Below are 13359 nucleotides of genomic sequence, written 5' to 3'. Positions count from 1 at the left end.
GTTTTACCAGAGGGACGGTTTGGGTGGGGGCTTGTCCGGTAGCATCCGGAAGCTCTCCACCGCTGACAGTGCGCTGAGGGTAAGCCGGGTGTGAAAGAGAAGTGCTGAGAGCTACAGCGACTGCGCCGCTATTATCCCACCATGGCAGAGCTGTTGGCAAATAGGCGCGACCGAGGCACAAGGGGAAAGCGTGCGACCCATATACGGAGGCCAGCCCTCCACGCTGCCTTCACGGGTTCCAGTTGACCCTTGCCACTTATGTCCTCCTCCTTGCCCACTTTCCTGACACTTAACTACAAACCAAAGGCCACTGGAGCTGAAAAAATTATTCAAATAATGGTTAGAAAAAACAGTTCGCTGGCAAAATAGGAAGTAAAGACTTCATTTGTTCTAGTCATTAGTCAAACATCCTCAAAAAGACACACTCAACTATCTGGCTGGCAGAGAGCCAGTTGCACTTTTAACTATAAAGCTCCTCCATTCAAATTATCTGGATATGTTTACTTTGTGTTCACGTTAAACGTGCACACATTTAACATGTTCTGGTTGAATTCGCTAGCCCCAGGCTCCAACAGGGCGTGAGATATGAGTTTTCACTATCTCTACAAGGTGGTGGGTGTTTCTTCCATCCCCATTCATTCTGTGTCTGCCTCTGGAGACCATCACAAGATTATGAAAAGAAAGTCACCTTTTTTTCTTTTTTTTTTTTTCCAAAGTCAGGTTCAGAAGGATTAAGTAAACAATAAAAACCAAAACAATACTTTGGAACAAGGTCGTCTTAACCTACTCGTTGTGTGATGGCACAGGCCAGCCTGGGGTGTAACCTGCCCTGTTGTGACATCAGCAGCCCAGCTTGAATGACAGTCTTGTCAAACCGGTGCTGGAGCCTGCAGCATTCCCCTGCGTTCAGATTGCGCTCTTGTTGGCTTACAGAGACTTTTCCCCCTTTCTGGAAACTGCACACATGAAAACAGAGAGCAGCTGAAAACGAGGAGAGAACCTGCACAATAACGACCAAAGAGGGTTGGGAGGGGTTAAGTAAGGATGAAGAAGAATGGGATCGAAAGCAAGATAACAGGTAAGAGATTTTTGGTGATTTTATTAGTTTGCATCTCTTGGGTGTTGCCCTGATTACTTTCATAATCCAACAGGTATTAACCTGATGGCCCAATAGCGGGAGCGTTTAACTTTTAACTAAAAGTCAAACTGTGCAACTTGCTGCGTGTGTGGTGGATATTTTTGTTTGCTTAATATAACACTGTGCTCCCCTGCAGCCACTATGGCACGTTTCAAGATCACTTTCAGCCTAAAGGTGTGGCTCCCTCTTACCCACCTTGTTACGAACACAAACACAGATGTCTCCAAACCAAAACAGCGCCTTGCCTTTGGTTAGACAGTAAGTCAAGAAAGCGACAAACAACTTACTCTTTGCGTGCACCGTATTGATCGCCTGTTTCTTTACAGGTGATCAGGGTTTGTGGCGTTAAATCGACAAATAATGCAAATAAGGCGTTGGTAAATCACAGCACATGAAGTGTCGCAACTCAACCACAAGATGGCGGCGTAGAGCTACAATTTGATAGAGGGAGATTCTGCTTTTCTGCAGAAAATTGATCTTTTCCCTTGTTCCCCTCCTTGCCATCGTAAAAGTCAAAGTCATGCGGGTGTTGTAACATCCAACGTCTTCCTTTGCCATGTGCTCGTAAGTTTTCCCCACAATGGTTTACCTGTGAAATGTGAATTTCGTGTGGACTGTCCAGCAGACCCCACGATGTCACTCCCTTACATTCCACAAGATGGCGCTACTGAAATTGTCATTCAATTTAGACACTAAATCAAGGTTGGAATTGAAAGGGCCAAATTTAAGGCTTTTTATTTGGGTTTCTTTATCTCACTATAATAAAAAAATAATAATTATTTTTGATTTCTTGGTGAATAAATTTTGTTTTCACATGTTATAATCTGACTACGGGAAACATAGTTCTAAAGCTGGACGCGCTATGATGCTTAAAAGCCTGAAGTCCACCATTTAATATGTTTACGAACTGAATCAGAAGCTTTAACGTTTGCCATCAGTTAACAACTCTGTCCATACTTAACCCTGACTAGCTTCGTCTTCTTTAAACTCAGTCCCAAGAAAATAAGATTTTAAAAATGGCCCCTTCTTGAGTTTTCACAAATCAGGATTATGCAGGATGGTTGCTGTGTATATAAAATTTGGTGAAGGTTGCACCTATGCCTTTTTTTATTATTGTTATTATTATTATTATTGGCAATAATGATGGTCACACAGCGGTGTGCATTCACTATCTGTGAATATATTTATTTGGGGAAGGAACGGATAGAAATAAATGTGCTGATGTCAACAATAATTAGCGCCACTACTCAGCCGTGCTGTGACGTCATTGCTAGTGGTGACTTCAGGGACTAAGCCAATGTCATTTTTTAAAAATCAATTTAAAAAAATATATTTTTTTATCATATCACTTACATTTTAACTACAATATGCCAACTATAGGCTAAATGCTACAGTTGGCATATTTTTTCAAATAGTTTATTTAAAGTCAACTTTAACACTAATATGTGTTGTAAACGGCTCAAGCGCTTTCCTCGCATTATCATTTACCTGAATTTTTTCTTTTTTTAAATATAATATATCCGTGTTTTGTATGTTAGTTTCGTTAATGCTAACTGCTTCAAAATAGCACTCGCGCGCAGCTAACGGGATAGCGTCACCGTTTCCTGGCTAATTTGTCACATTTCCATGGAGCCTGCGGTTTGTTTTTGAGAAAGGTGGGTCATGTTTCCCTCCATTCCTTTTCCCTCTATTAAAATAACGTGAAGTTAAATCTACGTCTGGGTAGATTTAACTTCACAAGCAGCGAAAAGCCAAACTGTAAACTTCATAGCTTGACGGGTTTAAGTGGGTCATCCCGGTTGTCAGCTGACTGTCTCTGAGGGAAGTACTGAGAGCTGAAGAGAGCTGGTAGACGCCCTTTCAGTCCACACACACACTCACACACACACACTCACACACACTCTGTCTCTCGTCAACACACTCCCGAAGCCTCTCTGCAGCCTGGAGCAACATGTCTTGCGTGCGGAGACAAACTAAACTCAGCAAATCTGAGGAATTGCTTCACCACGCTTCCAACCAGAAGGTGATAAGTACAAATGCAAAACTTCTAGGTATGTCGCACAACGACCAGGTGATCCCAGTGTTGAGGCGGATTATGTTGCACCGCACGTTGTGTGTCGAAGGAGTGTGGTTGTTGTTATGGCAATGCAGCAAAGGCTTCACTTGTTCTGAGAGTTCTTACTTTGAGATGTCTGCGGGAAATGGAAGGGAGCAGTGCTGCTAAAATGCTGCCACATTCTGGGAGTGATAGTCACTAGATCTGTAATGTCAACTTTGTGGTTTTTATTGCAACTGAAAATATTGCAAAACAGTCAAATTTGAATTTGTCGACCTAAAGAGGAAATGTATAGTAGCCGTCTTTATCTGCTTAACAGCAGAACCCAGCCACCACAACAATACTCGATGCTCCATTCAGCCAAAATCGCTTTTTCTAGATCTAAACCCAAGGAATGTTATCACAACAAATATTTGCATTTTTGGATCCTTACATTTTGAGACATGGGTCTCAAATCCTTATAATCTCTTCATGCATGGTTTTCAGCCGCACAAACATTTCCTCATTGTTTCTCTTAAATGCATATTTTTCATCTTTAGGAATGGAGGGCGATCCAGACCTGCAGTTCCTCCTGCAAGGCGGAGACCTCCTCAAGGTCCTGTCCCCGTCCTGGAAGAAGACCCGTTACCTAAAGCTCCAGGAGGACTGCAAGACCATGTGGCGTGAATCTCAGAAAACCTTCAAGTCAAGCCAGACCTGTGAGTCTTGCCCCAGCGCCGTGTCGCCCAGCAATGTGTCTCACCGAGATTCAGAATCCTCCAACACTCCTGCTGCTAGCGCTTATTAAGTAGATTTATTGTTTCAACGCTAACACACCCAGCGCGATGTCTGATAACGTCTCAGCACAGATGGAGGTGTAGAAGAGTGTTGATCACAAAGCTGTAAAACTAATGTTTGCATACATTGTATTGTCAGTTGTGCATGATATCAGTTCACTGGGTGTGTCTGCAGAGTTGGTTGTAGTTTTTTTTTTTTGGGGGGGGGGGGAGTGGGGGGGGAGGTTGAGTAAGAAGAGGAGCGAGTTAAAATAGCTCCCCGTCATATTTCTTCTTTAATGACATCCATAAATTGATGTGGTGACAGGCTGATAAGCGCCGTTGGGTGACACCATTATTGGAGTTTCCTTGATGACTAAATTGCAAAAAGCAACTTTGCAACAGCTCGTCATCGTACCATGACTAGCTGTTGCAAAGCTACTCATTGACGCTCAAAGATATTAAGGAGCAAAGATATGCTTAGTTTCTGCAAGGGTGCACACTTCATCCTCCAGAATAATTTGGTTAGACTCAGATCTGAACCTTCAGAATCACATAAAGGCAGTTGTAAAGTTGGCCTTCTACCACCTGAAGAACAATTAAAAATTTAAAGGACTAATGTTGCAGCAAGAAGTAGAGAAACATATAAATGTGTTTATCTTTTGACAAAATGTAATGTTTATTGCTTGTTTCATAAGTGATGACTGATGTTTTTATGGTGCAAAGCACTTTGAACTGCCTTGATGCCGAAGTGTGCTATTCAAAGAAACTTGACCCGACCTAACCTATTGATAATAGCATAAGCTTTCATACGGTTAAAACATCTGGGGTATTTCTGCTATCTAGTTCCAGTCGACAGCATTGCAGCAGTTCGACTTGGCCGCCAGTCGGAGGGCTTGAAGAAGAACACAGAAGAGCTTGTGGAGGGCCGCTGCTTCACCATCGTGTTTAAGGGCCGCCGAAAGAACCTGGATCTCATAGCTAGCTCGGAGGAAGAGGCCGGGTGCTGGGTGAGGGGCCTGGGAAAGCTGATCTCCAGTCTAAACAACCTCTCCGCCAATCAGGCTAAAGATCAGTATTCTTTCACAAACATTTGGGCTCCTGTATGGAATGAAACTCACTCCAAAATGTCTGCATTTTGTTGAGCCACGTGTCCTTGGTCTCTCGCTATAGGTTGTAAATCGAGGCCTGGCGATGAGGACCAACCAGTGAGATTATACCAGCAAGCACTCAGATTGTATTCTCCTTACATGCAAACTTCACAGCTGGATCTTCAGCTGCCTGAGGAAGGCAGACAAGAACAAAGATAGTAAACTGAGTCAGCAAGAGATGAAGAACTTCCTCCAACTGCTCAACATTGGGGTAGATGATGACTACGCAGAGATGCTCTTCAAGGTGATACAAATGTACTGCAAGTTCTTGGATGCTTCAAGAACTTGCTAAGACGTCACAATACCTTCGAAACTTAATTTTACGATAAACGCCGTTGCAAATATTGATTTTTAGCACAAACCTTTCATGTTATGTTATTCCTTCATCATAAATGTACCTGCACTGTTGCCTTGATCCTTTCATGCATGTTTGAGAAATCGTATAATCTCCTAAGCAACCATTCAGAGACTCCCCCACTCAGCTCCTTCAGACTAGCCAGGTGCAATTAGCAAACCAGATTTGTACAAGGACCTATAGTTCTGCCATCGGCAGATTTATTTTTTTCTTTTCCACCTGAGCAGTGGAACCCAGCAGCTCCTTCAGAGTTACCACGGGCCCTTTGACTGCCTTTTTTGATTAATACTCCTTTTTAGCTTAAGTGGAGAGCCATCTTTGGTAGGGCTATCGGAGTAACTGGGGGTGAATACAAAAGCTCACCATCACTGTGGTCATATCACCCTCTTCCATTTCACGCAGTTACGCGGTTCTTTGTCTCTGTGACTTAAAGCTGCAGTAAAGCCCAATGAAGTATGTGGTTGTCATGTGATAAAATGTGGAAAAGTTCAAATATTATGAATGCTTTTGCAAGGCACCGTGTGTGGGAGACAGTTTGAGAATGATGTGGCTCTAAGGAGGAGGTAGGAGGCACCAACAACTGGAAATGTGGTTTGTGGTCAGATAAATGGGTCTTCCTGCTCCTTCCTGCTCCTCATGGAAGAAACAGATACAGTGTGTTGTGGAACAGAGTACAAATATATATATATATCGCTTTTCGTGGCAACTCCTCCAAAACCCACACTCTTAACACTTAATAACAGCATTACCGAACGGTCACTTGAGACTGCAGAGTAACACATGCTGCCTCAAAGGCCTGGATCTTCAAATAATCCTGGAATAAGTCAATCGAAAAAAAAAAGAATCAAATTTTTAACGGTTGCAAGTGTTTACGTAACTCAGGCGGCAAACAGAGAACACATCAAAGAAAACTGCTGGGTACCGTGTTTTGCTCGTGCAATAGTTAATAAAATCAATTTTGAACTGAACATGTTAAGCTGAATTGTTCCCCACACATATTTTATTTTTTAAATAATAAAGTCATAAGTTGACACTTATATGAAATAGCCTATTTCATATAAATCTTCTAACCTTCTTGTTCCACCCCAACGACCACAGAAATGTGACAAATCAGTATCTGGATACCTCGCTGGAGCAGAGATTGAGCATTTTTACAATCTGCTGACCCATCGGGAGGAGATCGACGTCATCTACGGGGAGTACGCCAAAACCACGGGCTTCATGAATGCCGGAAATCTGGTAGATTTCCTGATGAAGGAGCAGAGGGAGGAGGTGACCCTGGCCGACGCCCAGAAGATCATTGAGAAGTATGAGCCGGATGAGCAGGGTCAGTACCTTAGAACTCCAAATACAACCTATGCCGATACTAAGATTTCCAGGCACTTGCATAATAATAAAGGTTTAGTTTTTCTTTTGGTCCTAAAGATAAATTTAAAGAAAATGGGTCAAACTTCCTCTTGTATTTTGGCTCTGCATGTTTGGTTACAGGCTATATTTTTCCACACGTTTTTGCTTCGAAGACAAAATTTCCAAGGTCCGGTTTAGAAAATTAAACAAAAATGTCCAATTAAGTTCCAAGTCAGAAGGTAGGAGGTTTCTCCTCAGGAACAGATCTCAAAATCCAATATGGCTGACATGTGTTCTCCAGCTGCAATGCTAAACTACTTTTTGCACTTCTGACCATTTAATTAGATAATGCTGGGTAGGAGATAATACTTCCTTTGTCGATGAACAAGTTCCTTTAGTGTTTGAAAGCAAAAACTGCAAAGAAATGGAATGGTCGTTCTCTTGTTAGCTTATAATGCTGGTTACTAAGCAGTTAGCATATTCCATTGAAATTGAAACATGGACACAGGTTTGTTAGGTTTCTTGGTATTCCCAAATCCATGCTCTCATTAACAGTAGAAATGTAGTGATTAGCTACTGGCTTGGTCCTTGAAATGTTCTCTGCCTCTTTTATCTTGTAAATGGTCTCTGATTTTAGCAAATATCATGTTTTGCTTTGGGCTGCATTACAGTAAATGTAAATGGTTGACCAGCAGTGGTTCTGTGGAATATCTATAGCATACTTTATATAGGTGACTTGTTTTATCTGCGTATTTCTGATGTCGAAAACAAATTCATAACAATTGTCTTGGTTTTGGTCGCTTTTAGCCAAAGGGAAAAGTCTGCTGTCCAAAGATGGCTTCCTCATGTACCTCCACGATCCAGAGGTCATGGTCTTCAACCCGGACCATAAGGAGGTGTACCAGGATATGCAGCAGCCCCTCAACCATTACTTCATCTCCTCCTCGCACAACACGTACCTCATGGAGGATCAGCTGAAAGGACCCAGCAGCACCGAGGCCTACATCAGGTAGCAAACTCAAGCCTCCGTCTTCGGTATTTTAAAGATCGAGTTTGTCCAGCGTTTGTCACTACTTATGTCTACGTCCTGGTGGGACGAAGTAAGGGCAGCAGGAGGGTAATGCTTGCCCTCCTGCTGTGTGTTTTTGCAGGAATAAAATCTTAAGGAAACATTCACCTCATTGACTTTACTCTGGTATAGCGCTTTATCCAGTCCAGAGGACTCCAAAGCGCTTTACACTACATCTGTCGTTCAACCAATCATGCACACATTCACACATTGATGGGGGGTGAACTACAATAGTTGCGTTTCTATTAACCATAGAATCATGCAAATTGAATTTACAACAATGAATTAATTTAATTTAATTTAAAAAAATGATTAAACAGATATTGTGCTGGGCTGAGGTAGTTTTTTCTTGGCTGTATCAGCAGTTGTGTATTTGGCAAAACTGCAATGGAACAAGCTTATTCACATCAGATTTAAATTGAATTTCTTATTTAATGGAAATGCCACAATTGCAAAATTGCTTTTGCAAAAAGTACCACCAGTTGGCTGGACGACGTTTGGTGTATGAGGGTTTGTAATTGTAACACAGCAGGATCACCCAACCATCCCTGATATTTCTAGCTTTTTCCCATCTTAAATTTAATTCACGGTTGCATTGAAACTTCTTCAAGTCTCAGATTTGACTTGATGACACCTTTTAGATAAGCTGTGCACTGAGTTTGTAAAGACGGCCGTTAATCCCTCAGAGCTCTGCTGAAGGGCTGCCGCTGTGTGGAGCTGGATTGCTGGGACGGATCAGACAACGAGCCGGTGATCTACCACGGTTACACTCTGACCTCAAAGATCCTCTTCAAAGATGCGATCAAAGCCATCAAGGAGTATGCTTTCAAGGTATAGCTAGCGCCATTCTCAGGTAGCATCTTGAATTACTTACTGCAACACCTAATTTAATTTTTTTTTTTTGCTTGTCCCCAAGAAATCTGACTACCCAGTAATTCTCTCCTTGGAGAACCACTGTAGCGTGGAGCAGCAGACCGTCATGGCCCAACACATGAGCTCCATCCTGGGGAGCGCGCTCGTCACCAGTCCCCTGGGCGACAGCATGCCCACAAACTTCCCATCGCCTGAGGTTGGTGCCAGCTCAGCTTAATGAGGTTTAAAGCTGTGAAGGGAGAGTATTTCAGCCGGGCAGCGACATGATTACAGGTGTGGATGCATGTGCTCTTCCTCAGGAGCTGAAAGGGAAATTCCTGATTAAAGGAAAGCGATTAAACAAACTGGAGGCCGCCTTCGCTGACGCCACTAAGGAGGCCGAGAACGCCGATGTGACCGAAGAAGAGGAGTCGTGTGACGAGGCAGACGACGAACCAGCGGAGAAGAAGAGCAAGGTGAGGGGGCAACAGTAGCTGTGCTCGTAAATCGGTCTTTTGCCCCCGATGTCTAATTTTTGACCTTTGCATTAGAAGAAACAGCTGAAACTAGCCAAAGAGCTGTCCGACATGGTCATCTACTGCAAGAGCGTCCACTTCAACGGTTTCGAAGACGCCAGGAAAAACCAGAGCTTTTACGAGATGTCGTCGTTTAAAGAGGGGAAAGCCGTGAAACTGGCGGAGGAGTCAGGTAAAGACACAACGTTAAGCATTTGACTCCTCATTATGCTTGGAGTCCACAGGTACAGCCCCATGCAGAAGTGTTTCTTTGAATTTTTCTACATTTTGTTACGTTGGACAAATTTAAAAGTATTTTATTGGCTTTTATGTGACGGAGCAACACAAAGTTATGGGGAAGTTGAAAGCAGAGTTGGATTATAAAACAATAACTCAAGCTTTGAACATCTGTGCAGCACAACTTCAGCAGAGACGCACTCTGGTCATATTTAACGGAGTTATCAATTGGGCTAAATTCATGGCAATCCTGGCTGGAAGCACTTTTAGAGACTGAAACTAAACAATTGACGAGCTCTAGGGGTCATTTTGAAAGAAACCGTAAATGACTTATTCTTGGATTTTTTTGTTCTGCAGCAAATGCCTACATCCGCCACAACGTGGAAAAACTGAGCCGCATTTATCCCGCAGGCTCAAGGACCGACTCTTCAAATTACAACCCAGTACCACTGTGGAACGCAGGCTGCCAAATTGGTGCAAAACCCGACACCCAACGTTACTAATTACTAAAGGAAGATTGTCCCTTCTTTTACATTCTTCACATTCCTTTCATTTTCCCTTTCTCACTTCTGCTCCAGTCGCCCTGAACTTCCAGACGGCCTGCACAGAGTTGGACATAAACCAGGGCAGATTCCTGACCAACGGCACGGGCGGCTACGTCCTCAAACCGGCCTACATGAGGGACGGTGCCACCGAGTTCGACCCCATCACACTGACCCGCGGAGACTGGCTGCAGCACAAGATCCTGCATGTCATGGTGAGGTCCCCAGTGTCAGGAAGGTCTTGCTGTTAGCTTGGGAACCTGCTCAGTCCTAATGTGTTTCGCATCTGTCACTAGGTTATATCAGGCCAGCAGCTCCCTAAAATCAACGAGAAGAAATCCTCCATCGTGGACCCGCTGGTTAAAGTGCAGATCTACGGGGTGCCGGCTGATGTTGCAGAGAAAGAGACCAGTGCTGTCGCGAACAATGGTACAACCTTGTGAAGATTCGGTTCAATTGGGGACCAAAGTTGCAAGATTTGTTACCTTTTCAGCTGCTGCGGTTTGCTTTCCCACTACACTGTGTCAAACGAATTAAAAAACCCGTTCCCGCTTCCGCCTGTGGTGGCGCTGCACCCAAAAAAAAAAAAACATTGAAAGAAACAACCTGAAAAGCTCTGAAGAAGACAAGAGACCAACTTCCTTCTCAGAAAAATGAAAATAAAAATGAAACAGCGGCAAATTTTAGCAGGTGTAGAATTTCTCTTTTGCAAAAGGCCACGAGAAATTTCTCCCACTGGCGGGAGACTCTCGTGTTTTGTTCACGAATGAAGGTTGAAACTTTGCCATACCAACTTTATTTATAAAGCACTTTAAAACAACCACAGCTGACACAAAGTGCTGTACATAAAATAAATAAAAACTCTCACAGTTTTTAAACAAACAAACATACAATGTAAAAGGAGATCTCGCTGGAGTTTACTGGTAAACATGTGAAATGGAAATAAACCTCTACTTTCACCGTACAAAGAAAAAAAAACATAATGTGAGCCAAAACACAAAGCGTACTTAACGGTTGCAAATCGTTTACGTTTGCAACTTAAAATACCGGCTAAAAGACAAGTTTATGTCAAATGTTGAAACAAGAAATTTAGTTACTCAATATTTAAAAACGCAGGCATTTACACAATAGACATACCTTACCGCATCAAACGCCTTCACACTACAAATAACTCATAACGTCGGTGTTACGGCACGTCGCTTACATCTCTGCTTTACGTTTGAAGGTTTCAACCCAAGTTGGAATGAGAACTTCCAGTTTGACGTGTATGTGCCGGAGCTGGCGTTGGTTCGCTTCCTCGTTGAGGACCACGACTCCACGTCAGGAAACGAGTTCGTCGGACAGTACACGCTTCCGTTCAGCAGCCTCAAAATGGGTATGTCTTAGTTTGTTTCTGCCTGTAGTTGCAGGCGTTTTTTTTAAATTATTTTCTTCAGCGCCTGTAAGGGCCAATGACTCCCTAAAGGACTCATTGTTCTGACGTCACATCAGAACAATGAGTCTGTGAATCCGATATCAATATCTGCATTGGTCCCAATATTGGAAAAAAAAAAAATCGAGATCGGACGTAAGTGACAGGCTAATCTAGTCAGTCTAATTCTATGCTTTTTACTCTGTGACATCATGCTTTTTTATATATTTTTATGAGTTTGACATTTTTATTTGTCCTAATTGTCAGTTTCAATTCCTCATTTATTTTTACATTTACTTGTTTGCTCCTAATTGCACTGATTGAACAACTTGAAGTTATTTGTACACGTTTCACCAAACTTGTGAAGCTTTTGGTGCATTTAAGTGTGAAGTACTGGTGGAGATTTATCAAATCAGTTTGTAGTTCAATGCATTTCTGTCTCTGTTAAAGAAAAAATACAAGAGATTTTAAATGAATTCAGCAATGTTTTTATGCCTGTAGTTGAAAGGCGTTGAAGCCGATGCTGAAACTCATATCGGTATCGGAAGTGAAAAAAGTAGATCGGTGCATCCTTAGTTACAGCCACATGACATAACAGAAAGCAGTGCATAATTTAAAAAAAAAATTAAATAATCAAAATTCACCAAACACTACTGTGTGTTGTTCTATCACATAAAATTACACTGCAGTTTGTGGCCATCATGTGAGAAACTTCAAGACTCTTGTTTTTTGTTTGCAAAGGAACAGAAAAAGGAACTGTTCCTTTTCTGAGGGAGGAAACGCAGCTTTCAATTCAGGCTCTACACAAACAGCTCTTCTCATTTCTGGCTTTCTGATCACTGAGCACATCTGCTTCATCTGCCCTCTCCCACACAGGATACAGACACGTGCCTCTGCTCAACAGGAATGGTGACAAGCTGCCCTCAGCCGGACTCTTCGTTCACGTCATGGTCGTGGACGCTGAATGAAACACCAGACTGCGTGGCGCCCCGCCCCCAAAGCCCCGCCTGTGCCACTGCAACAAACCTGAACCTTGTTCACTCAGCAACCATGTTCTTTAGATTATTTTTTTAGTTTCTTTTAGAGGAAAGTTAACTTACAGATGTTATCGTAGTAGTTCAAAATGAGACTTCAAAAGTAATACGAGGATTATGGATTCATTGTCAGTCACAATGGGTTTAACTAACTCATGTCCTCAATTTTAATCAGAATGTTTTTGTGAAATTATTTTAGGTAGTTCAAAGATAAACAGCCTAGAAACGGCATGCTTTGTTTTCACCAGTAGATTCAGCCATTAATGATCTAGTTTTCATGTACAAGAATTTGACCTTTTCCTTTTTTATCATCAGTAAACACTTTAAAAGTGAAACTTGTGTGTTTTTTAATTTTTTTTTGTATCAGACTGTGCAGCAGGTCAGTCTGGATGTGCCTCACGAGACTCAGGCAAGGAGAACGCCTTTTGACTTTCCACAGAATAAGATTGTTGCCAAGTGAACTTTGGGTTGACCCACCCTTTGTACACAAAGTGTCAATAAAAGACAGTCAAGGAAGAGCTGCAGTAACTTAATGAAGAAGTCAAAGCTCAATGAGCTCAACAGGACATTAATTAGAAAAGGGACAAACCCCTGTGAATATGTGTATGTCATACTTGAATATGGCACACATATTCAAGTATGTTCTAAGTTTTTATCTCCAAGTTTTTTCCAGATCAGACGCATGACGTTCTTGAGTTACGGCAGCCATACCACCAGGGGGCCCCCAAGAGAACTGAGCTGGCATGATGAAATTTGGAACATCCGAATGATACCTTGCTGCCCACTTTTTGAATAACATCTCACAGTAGCAAATTCAAAGGAAATGACAATAAATAATAAAACTAAATATTTTTAAACATTTCTGTTTTTATAGTTGGATTAATATCTTCCTCCTGT

At 42.3% G+C, this 13359-nt stretch overlaps 1 protein-coding gene across 4 annotated transcripts; it reads left to right on the top strand.

Annotated features, from left to right (window-relative positions):
* The first annotated feature begins 869 nt into the window (after positions 1-869).
* LOC129362128 (1-phosphatidylinositol 4,5-bisphosphate phosphodiesterase delta-1-like) lies at positions 870-13321 on the top strand. 4 transcript variants are annotated; one of them, XM_055033481.1, is made up of 15 exons: positions 870-1078; positions 3734-3892; positions 4796-5024; positions 5215-5344; positions 6554-6782; positions 7610-7811; positions 8558-8702; positions 8788-8940; positions 9044-9199; positions 9275-9431; positions 9833-9949; positions 10054-10232; positions 10314-10446; positions 11243-11392; positions 12305-13321. In XM_055033481.1, the coding sequence occupies exons 1-15, from the start codon at positions 1045-1047 to the stop codon at positions 12394-12396; spliced, it is 2265 nt and encodes a 754-aa protein (XP_054889456.1). In that variant the 5' UTR covers positions 870-1044; the 3' UTR covers positions 12397-13321. The 4 variants fall into 4 exon arrangements, with proteins under 4 accessions (XP_054889456.1, XP_054889457.1, XP_054889455.1 ...); XM_055033482.1 differs by lacking the exon at positions 870-1078 and adding an exon at positions 2692-2793; XM_055033480.1 differs by lacking the exon at positions 870-1078 and adding an exon at positions 3005-3189.
* Positions 13322-13359: the final 38 nt, after the last annotated feature.

Source organism: Poeciliopsis prolifica, unplaced genomic scaffold (genome assembly GCF_027474105.1).
Source record: "Poeciliopsis prolifica strain line A6 unplaced genomic scaffold, Auburn_PproV2 SCAFFOLD008, whole genome shotgun sequence".
Taxonomy (NCBI): Eukaryota; Metazoa; Chordata; class Actinopteri; order Cyprinodontiformes; family Poeciliidae; genus Poeciliopsis; species Poeciliopsis prolifica.
The sequence above is the reverse complement of the archived record's forward strand: the minus strand, read 5'-3'. Positions and strand labels throughout refer to the sequence as shown.

Coding starts and splice junctions, on each gene's coding strand:
- LOC129362128 (XM_055033480.1), top strand. CDS start 3,090: ATGTCTTGCGTGCGGAGACAAACTAAACTCAGCAAATCTGAGGAATTG. Junction 9,950..10,053: donor GAACGCAGGCTGCCAAATTG/GTGCAAAACCCG, acceptor CTTCTGCTCCAG/TCGCCCTGAACTTCCAGACG. Junction 10,447..11,242: donor CAGTGCTGTCGCGAACAATG/GTACAACCTTGT, acceptor TTACGTTTGAAG/GTTTCAACCCAAGTTGGAAT.